The 9,432-nt window shown below is 42.1% G+C and overlaps 1 protein-coding gene across 1 annotated transcript in view; it reads left to right on the top strand.

The window, feature by feature from the left end:
• The window catches only part of CAMKK1 (calcium/calmodulin dependent protein kinase kinase 1), a 1,268,063-nt gene extending 1,264,805 nt beyond the window's left edge, over nt 1-3,258 (top strand). Inside the window, exon 17 of the mRNA XM_086954811.1 lies at nt 2,741-3,258. Within this exon, the coding sequence (XP_086810937.1) occupies nt 2,741-2,813 (73 nt within the window). The 3' untranslated portion in view covers nt 2,814-3,258. The remainder of the gene's footprint in view (nt 1-2,740) is intronic.
• Nucleotides 3,259-9,432: the final 6,174 nt, after the last annotated feature.

A 9,432-nucleotide genomic window follows, 5' to 3' on the forward strand; every position in this document is an offset into this window, starting at 1 on the left:
AAAATATTTGCCAAAATTTTAGCACTAAGACTTGCTCCTATTATGCCCCAGATCATCAACCCACAACAGCATGGCTTTATAACTGGGAGAGACACCACCATACACGTAATATGGCCATCACTTCATTCGACGTTGCAGAGACTGAATCCACCCCACTCGGTATGATTCTATTAGACGCTGAAAAAGCTTTTGACCGAGTGGGGTGGGACTTTCTCTGGTGCGTATTGTCCAAAATCGGGTTTGGGGGACAATTTCTGAGGTGCATACAAGCATTATATGATAATGCAACAGCATACACCAGTTACGGGGGGCTGGCATCCTCAGACTTTTTAATTCAGCGAGGAACTCGTCAGGGTTGCCCTTTATCACCTCTTTTATTTGCTCTCTCACTGGAACCATTTTTATTTGCCCTTCAATCACAAACTCAGATTACACCATTTAGATCAGGACTACAAGAATTAAAAACAACTGCATATGCCGACGACATCGCGGTTTATACAGAAGACCTAGTTGAGGCATTAAAGGGAATAGCATCAGAGGCCGGGAAATATGGGAATGTGGCGGGTTATAAACTAAATCTACAAAAAACACAGATAATAGCCAATTATACTCCAATTGTGATTGTGCCTGAGATCTGCCATATTGCTACATATCTCGGGGTTAAAATAACGGCCAAACTACAGGAAATCAATAATATAAATTATAATGAACTACCTAAATCCACCAGCCTATTATTAAAAAAATGGCATAGACTACCTTTGAACTTAATCGGTAGAATTAATCTGATTAAGATGAAGGTATTGCCCAAATATGTGTATTTATTTAGATCTATACCACTCGCGTTAAATAACCAATTTTTTTTTAAAACTTGATGGCGTACTGAGTAGTTTTATTTGGGGGTACAAAAAAGCAAGAAGATCGTTGAAATATATGAAAAATAGCAGATGTACTCTCTCAAATAAAATGGCTTCTAAGCCTACAGGAATCATGGAACATAGTGTGCATGTTAAGTCTTTTGAGCACTTCAGGATAATATAAAAATGCTATCAAAATTGTATTTTGTACTATATCAGTGCACGTGACAATATCAATGTGTAACATTTATGTCAGTAGGAATACATGGTTATGTATTCTCACTGCTTAAGGTTTGTTTTATTTTCATAGATCAAATGTTGTATGTACACTGCTGAGTATTATATCATTGTAAATCCCAATTAAAGTTACCTATAGGCAAAGACAAATAGACCACAATTGTTCGTTCAGTTTCTGATATAAAAACCTTTGTTACTTCAAAGGCCTCAGAGTAGTACAGAAAATAAACAATAGAAAGAAGGAGCAGGAGTTAGAGTCGTAGGAGGGTCATAAGCTGTGCCCAATATTTGTCTACAGCGACCCCTGAATCTGCATGAAGTTCGGTTGAAGTACAGACTAAGCATTTCAGATTTCAGAAGTTTCCAAGACTAAGTGAAGTTGGTTCGGATCTTAGGTTAAGGCTGAGGGCATTCCGCAGACTAGGCCAATGAACATCCATGGATCAACCACATTGTTTCATTGTCTAGAAGAATAATTGGTTCCTCAGGTGTGCAGACGCTGAACAGACTCCTGGGGGGCTTTTAGTGTGGTGTGGACAGTAAGAGAACATTGAATTTGATGTGAACTGGGAGCCAGTGGAGTGCTTTCAGGATGAGTCTGATGTGGTCTCACATTTGTGGAGGTTAAGGCATTTTTCAGCTACCTAGTTCTGTATTCCTTGTAGTAAAGAAATGAGATAACCTGGTGGGCCTATGCAAATTATTCTACAGTACTGCTCTTGAACGTTCTGCTATGTGGTTGGGTTGGAGGTAATCAGCGACTCAAGCCCTCGTCACCAGCCGACTGGACTATGGAAACACTCTATATGCCGGAACAAACTCCCATCTCCTCAAACGACTACAGACTATACAGAACATCGCATCCAGACTCATCCTTGTCCTCCCCAAACCGACCAGCATCACCCCCAAATCAGAAACCTCCACTGACTCCCTGTCCAGGAGAGATGCAAGTTCAAGCTGCTAACCCGCTCCTACAAGGCCCTCCACAACGCTGGACCCTCCTACCTCAACCACCGCCTGACTTTCCACCAGCCTACCAGACAACTCAGATCCGCCTCCCTTGCCCTCAAGCCCCCGCATTCCGTGGAGCCTCAGCGGAGGTCGCTCCTTCTCTTACCTCGCCGCCAAGTCCTGGAATGACCTCCCGCTTCACCTCCGAACCTCCCCCTTACCTGCTGACTTCAAGAAGGGACTCGAGATCTGGCTCTTTGACTAAGGCTCCCCTCTCTCTAGCACTTGGATATCTCCCGGGGTGATAAGCCACGCTATATAAATACTGACTAATTGGAATAGTGGTAGAATTTTCCAGAGTTAAGGAAACTGTTGCCAACTAATTGCATTATATAGTGTTCCCCCTAATGGGTACTTTACAAGGATACAACAAGTCACGTTTCGGTTTCATGCCTGCATACAAGCACTCTGCATATGGTCTTATATGCATGTCTGCTATACCCTTATAATGTACATCTGCACGTTGTTCCAATGTAAATGTTTTCAAGAGTTTACAATGCGAACAGTAGAACTAATATGTTAATTGCTGCAGAACATAGATGTGTGACCATTAAATATGTTTTTAGCTTGGATTTTGTAAAAAATAAACTTCCTTTTCATGTGTTATTCAACCCTTCCCTTTTGTGTAACCCCTGTAGAAAGCAGACCAGTGGGGACTGTCCTAAGGATTTTGAACTTCCTGACCTGGAAGAAGATGAGGCAGCTTCCTGAGGAACTCCTCGACGCTTCCCTCGACCAATCATGATTCACTTGCTGCTGAAACCATCGTGTTTTCGTGTTGCACAGATAAACACACACACACACACCCATCATGTACCAAAGCTTCAAAACGCATAGCGAAAAAGAAATGAGAAGCAGGCATGTTTCAAGCTCTTTATGAAAGGTTTACATTTTTGTCAAGGAATATTATTGTTTGTTGTTGGGTGTCTTTTTTGTCAAATGTGGAAACTGTTTTGTGTCTATGTGTATACCAAATACCACCCATGTGCCTCATATTCATTTGTGCTTATACACGTGTCTTGTAAAGTAAGTGTTGTATGAGGATTGCTTGACCATTGAATGTGTTATTTATATTTAAGTAACCAAAAGGGTTGTAACATGAGAATTGTCAGTGAGAGATGTATTAGATTCCAATAATAAAAATATGCGAGATAGATCTATCCAGGGGATGACCTCTGAACTATGGAAGACTGTCCTTCCAGCGACTGATGTAGCTGTGCTTGTTTTATGTTTTTTGAGCATGGCAAGCTGATGTTCAGACTACACCTATAGGTAGTAGTTTGCCCAATGTAGAGAAAAGGTTTTGCATGAACATTGAAAATTCCAATATTACCATGCAGCTTGAAGAGAGTGAGGAACTATGTATCTGAAACGTTTGCTCCTGGATACAAGGGAGTAAAAAACACACTGGAGCACCCTCGTACAAGGCTGGAGAAAAACACTGTATCCTATTAAATGTCAACCTCTTGGGCATTAAGGGGACTTCGTAATGGTTTAAACATATTGTATTTATTTCTGTAGTTGTAGGGTGCCGGTCCAGGCACCGAAGAGTGACAGAATAACTGAAGTGATTTTAAGGATGATCCCAACAAAAATATTTCAGCAAACACATGGACAATAAATTCAACTATTAATATACTTTCCCATTCAGAGATGTGAGAAGAGCAGCGTGGGCGTAAGGTGTTTAATACAGTCCGAATCCATGTCTCACCAGCTGCTAGCCATTGCCGCTTCTTTGAGTTTGACTTACATTTAGGCCACAGATTGGATGTCAGGTCCAGTGGGTATACATTTGGGATGACCTTGCATTCGTGTGCATGGCTTGACTGAGGCTGAGACAGACAGATGCCTCTTAACCTTTGCTAATGAGGAGCGGAATTTGTCAGGAAATACTTGTGGGGTGCAGTGAGAGGGTGCTCTGTGGTCTATCTGGATAGTTGCTACTTAGCGAGGGACTTTATTTGCGGGTTCCCCTATGCATATATAGAGTAGTCGGTGATCTTTGTTTAACCTACATGCTGTAGCGTATTGCATCAGTGGGTGAGGAGTGGAGGAGGGCCAGTGCAGTGTGTCAGGGAGCACAAGCTCGCAGCTAAGTACAGTTTGCGCCGCACCAACCTTATAGCAAACAGCGCTTTGGATGTTGAACTATTCTAGACCAAGCTTACAATGCTAACCCAGAAAACTGCAAGTCCCAGAATGCACTATGTCGTCGGCTACAAACCTAGTTCTGGTCTGGATACACATTGGAAGTTCTGCATGGACTCTGCTGTGATTGAGCATCCGACTGCGTTTACTTCCATGGTGGGCTGTCAGGTTTACTATCATCCATCAAGTGTGAGTAGAGAATCAAGCATAATGGCTTCGCATTGAGGGGCGTGTAGTGATGACACTACGATGTGTGACCTTTGTCCGCCATAATGTGAAAATGCAAGGGGTGTTGGGTAATCCTTTGATGCATTGGCAGCAGGTGCTGCGTTGTGTTTTCACAATAAGTGCATTCAGTTGTGGCAGTGACTTCTGGGAGTAGCTGCTAACCATACTACTCCTGGAGGCTACCATCAAGTGAAAAGGGGATGTGTACTAGAGCAATCAGAGGATGAACCACCGGGTACATTGTGGTCAAATTCAGGCTTTCCGGGACAGTGCTTTGAGCCATGCTACTTGGCACTGGAAACTGCATTTAGTCATCGTGATGTAGAGTTAAAGGAAGATTATGGAATAGGGGGACAAGAGCATACGGTAGAAGGTCGATCATAGATGTTAACAGAAGAGCATGTCTTGTTGTCAAGTCTTGGAAGTTGCCATAACATTGATCGTGAACCTTCCTTGCCAGGTGATAGTTTGGTAATTCAGGGTTGAGTAAATTCAGGCCCTACAATGGGTGATTTTCCACTGGTGGCTGGGTTAAACCTTTCCTATTATGCGGTTCTTTATCACAGGGTATTTTTCTCTCCTGAAGATGAGGAGAGGTAGGTAATCCTTTGATGCATAGGCAGCAGGTCCTGCGTTGTGTTTTCACAATAAGTGCATTCAGGTGTGACAGTGACTTCTGGGAGTAGCTGGGATATTGCCAATCTCAAGGAGAGCGGTTAACAGTTTTCTCTGGCACAACCTGAAAGTGGTTGTCTCTGACTGACGTTTTCTGAAACTTTCCAGTGAGAGCATTTCTTTGTTGTACAGAACTCGTGCACCTCTGGAGGCGACAATTGTTTTGTTTTCCAGATATGGGGGGAGTTTAGGGTTTTGTGTCAGGAATGCAGTTTTAAATGGGCAATGTCCACCTGTAGGGAGCTGGACTGCAGGGCCAGGACTAAGCCTGGGCATTGTTCTCAGAGTTCCGCTACGTGTAACTCCACAAAGTGACAAATAAACTCCACCGTGCCACGCGGAGTTCGGCAAGTGATGGAGTGCGTTAGGGTCCTGCTGTTAGTGGTGATTCGGAGCGCCAGGTGTTTGTCTCATGGAGTAAAATTATCGTGAATGCCACCATGCGCAGCGCAAGAGGGCACAGCTTCCTTTCTGATGCTCAAGTAGATTTTCTTCTCAAGCGGCAGCTTTCTCAACGCAAACAGAAGGTTTCTCAACGCGAGTGGTCCTGACCTGCCGTGACCACTCGCCTTGAAAATCTGACCGCCCGTGTTGAGAAATCTCACGAGAGGGTTGATTTACCTCGCTCAGCCCACCATGTAGATCTTGCGAGCACGAGCGAGGAAAAATCTCACAGAGAGGTGGATTTCCTTCTCTTGCACTCACCAACTTGACATTGACGAGCGGGAACGATGATAAATGAAGCGGAGCTGAGTTTTTGGAAACTATGCATGCTCCATGGAGCACAGAGTGCGCAAAACTCCGCAAACTCAGCGAACAAAGTGGTGTTCCCACCCAGGGTTAGTCAGGACAGCAGTGGGCTGCTCTTTACTGCATGGCTTACATGCCATCATTTCAGAACATGAAAGAGGAATGTTTTGAAAAAACAATCTGGGAATTTATTTTACTCATTGACTTTCATCGAAGTGAGAACTTCCATTGAACTGTCTTCAGAACTTCTGGTCAAGCCCCTGTACTCTTGCATCTTGATGGTGGTAAACTTATGCTCCATGGCTTTTCAAACTCCACTCTGACACCCCTTGAAGCATCCGACACAGCAGCACATCTAATCCAGAGCCGAAAGAAATATGATCACCCTCAGCCCCATCCTGATGGCACTTCATTAGCTCCCATTGCCGGCCCGCATCAACTTCAAAACCAGCTGCATCTATCTATCTATCTATCTATCTATCTATCTATCTATCTATCTATCTATCTATCTATCTATCTATCTATCTCTCTATCTCTCTATCTCTCTATCTATCTATCTATTTATCTATCTATCTATCTATCTATCTATCTATGTATAAAGCGCATGGCTACCCCAACAGGTTTTCCCAGCGCTATTGCACTGTAGCTGAAGATCAGTCGCCTAATAATAGGCAAGTTTTTAGCAGATTATAAAACTCTAAATGAGAGGTGAAAGCATGTAGTTTTAAAGGAAGAGAATTCCATAGAGTAGGTTAATGACGTGCCACCCTCTATAGATAATTTGAAACAAGGTATTGTAGCAAGATGCAGACTCCGTGCTAAGTAAGTGGGGCCACATTTATTCAAAGCCTTGTGTATAAAGCACAAGCTCTTGAATCGAACACATTTCTCAATTAGTAACCACTGAAGAGTGCATAGGTGGGAGGAAACCAATGCAATTTTTGTTTCATGATAAAATAGACAACCTGCTGCATTTTATATAATCTGAAGCCTTCAGCAATTGTTTTGACGCACCTAAATATAGTACATTTCCATAATCCAACCTGGAGATGATTAGACTATTTGTGCAGGAAGAGGGAGTAGCCAGAGAATTTTCCTTAGACATCTAAGGGATCTGAAACAGCAGGCCAAAACATTATTTATTTGATGATCCATGGAGAGCCTGGAATCGAGCCAAATGCACAAGTTTTTAACCACCTTACTGGGAGTAGGCAACATCCCAAATCATCTTGCCACCATTGAGGGCCTCAGACCTTCGGTTGAATGCCCACCCTTAGCACCTCTGTCTTACCTCCAGTCCACATGAGGTAGATACTCCTAAGAGGCTAAGATTGGATGAGCTTGTCTCATCTTGCACATTTAGCAACACAATAATCTGAGTATCATCAGCATACATAAAAAGGTTCCGTCTATAAGCATCTACTATGTCGGGCAAAGCGAAACATAGATATTAAACAATGTAAGGCTCAGGGAAGAACCTTCCACGTTGCGATGTGATTCTGAAGACGTTTTGATTGAAACGAGTGATCTTTTAAAAAGTAATTAAAGCAGCACAAAGCCAAATCCTGAATGCCAATTTCATCTAATGTCTGACACAGAACTGAGTGAGACACCGTGTCAAATGCTGCCCTGAAGTCTAACAAGATAAGGATGGCAGTGCCGCCCTTGTCCAGCTGCCTTTAAAGTTTCTCCACAACACAAAGTGGAACAGTTTCTGTGCTTAAACAAGGCAGTAAGCTAGACTGAGAAGAATGTAAAGAGTCATGGTCTTCCAGGTAAGCAGAGAGTTGCTAGTTACAGGATTTTCCAAGATCTTAGCACAGATCAGTAGAAGAGATATAGGACAGCAGTTGACCAATACAGTATCGTCATGAGTGGATTTTCCAGGCCGTGGGAATCTTTCCTTCCACCAAGGAGTTTAAAAGGCAGAGCAGGTTGGGAACCAACACCCGCTGTTTCTCACTCATTATACCTGGCGGCAGAAGGTCACATGGAGAACCCAACTTTATGGATGTGAGCAGAGTCACTATGTTAGAAGAAGGTAAAGGAAACTATTCCCTTCAGGGATGTGTCCCAGAACTACTTAAAAATGAACCCTGCTCCAAAACACCATGAGGGGCCAAGGAGGTGCAGATATCGGCGATCTCATTATGAATAAAGCTAGTAGTAGCTGAGTCATGGTATTTCTGCTGTGAGTGAGATAGAGGTGCTTGCAAGAGATCTAAAAGTTACTTGACAATCAGAGCTCTTCAGATAGAATTGAGCGCACTTTCAATTATATCTGCATAATGAGCTGCCTGCGCTACACGACAGGCTCCGGAAAACACCTTAGAAGCGCTTTTTTCTTTAAGCTAAACTTAGAAAAGTTGCATAATTTGCAAAATCATCCAAACTAGTCCAGCACCCCCTCCCCCGGATCTATGATGTTACAACGCGTTATTTTACAACGCATGCTGTAACATCGCAACTTTTACAACGCAGGTTCCATTACATCGGATGCCATTACAACGCAGGATATTACATAGCAGATGCTATTACAATGCATACCATTACATCGTAAGTATAGGTAAGTTTAACTTTTTAAAAAAAATGTAAATAAGTTAATTTAATTAATTTTATTTTACTAATATAATTAAAATAATTGTAAAAATGTAATTAATATAATTTATTTAAATAAGTTTAATTTAATTTTAAATAGGAATTAATGTAATTTAATTAAATTAATATAATTTTATTAATTTAATTTAATAAATTTTATAATAGTAATTATTTAAATTTAATTAATTTAATTTAATTAATATAATTGAATTAATCTTAAAATTGTAATTAATTTGTTTTAATAAATTTCATTAATTTTAATTTATTTAATTAATTTAATTTAATTAGTCGTACTTTAAAAAAAATAAACCCTAAAAATACCCCTGAACCCCAAAACCCAAACCCAGCCCTAAAACCTAAAAATACCCCTGTACCCCAAAACCTAAACCCAGCCCTAAAACCTAAAAACACCCCTGTAGCCCAAAACCCAAACCCTGCCCTGAAACCTAAAAACACCCCTGCACCCCAAAACTCAAACCCTGCCCTGAAACCTAAAAACACCCCTGTACCCCAAAACCCAAACCCTGCCCTAAAACCTAAAAACACCCCTGTACCCCAAAACCCAAACCCTGCCCTGAAACCTAAAAACACCCCTGTACCCCAAAACCCAAACCCTGCCCTAAAACCTAAAAACACCCCTGTACCTCAAAACCCAAACCCTGCCCTGAAACCTAAAAACACCCCTGTACCCCAAAACCCAAACCCTGCCCTAAAACCTAAAAACACCCCTGTACCCCAAAACTCAAACCCTGCCCTAAAACCTAAAAACACCCCTGTACCCCAAAACTCAAACCCTGCCCTGAAACCTAAAAACACCCCTGTACCCCAAAACCCAAACCCTGCCCTGAAACTTAAAAACACCCCTGTACCCCAAAACCCAAACCCTGCCCTGAAACCTAAAAACACCCCTGTACCCCAAAACCCAAACCCT

Source organism: Lissotriton vulgaris, chromosome 2_1, assembly GCF_964263255.1.
Source record: "Lissotriton vulgaris chromosome 2_1, aLisVul1.2, whole genome shotgun sequence".
Classification (NCBI taxonomy): Eukaryota; Metazoa; Chordata; class Amphibia; order Caudata; family Salamandridae; genus Lissotriton; species Lissotriton vulgaris.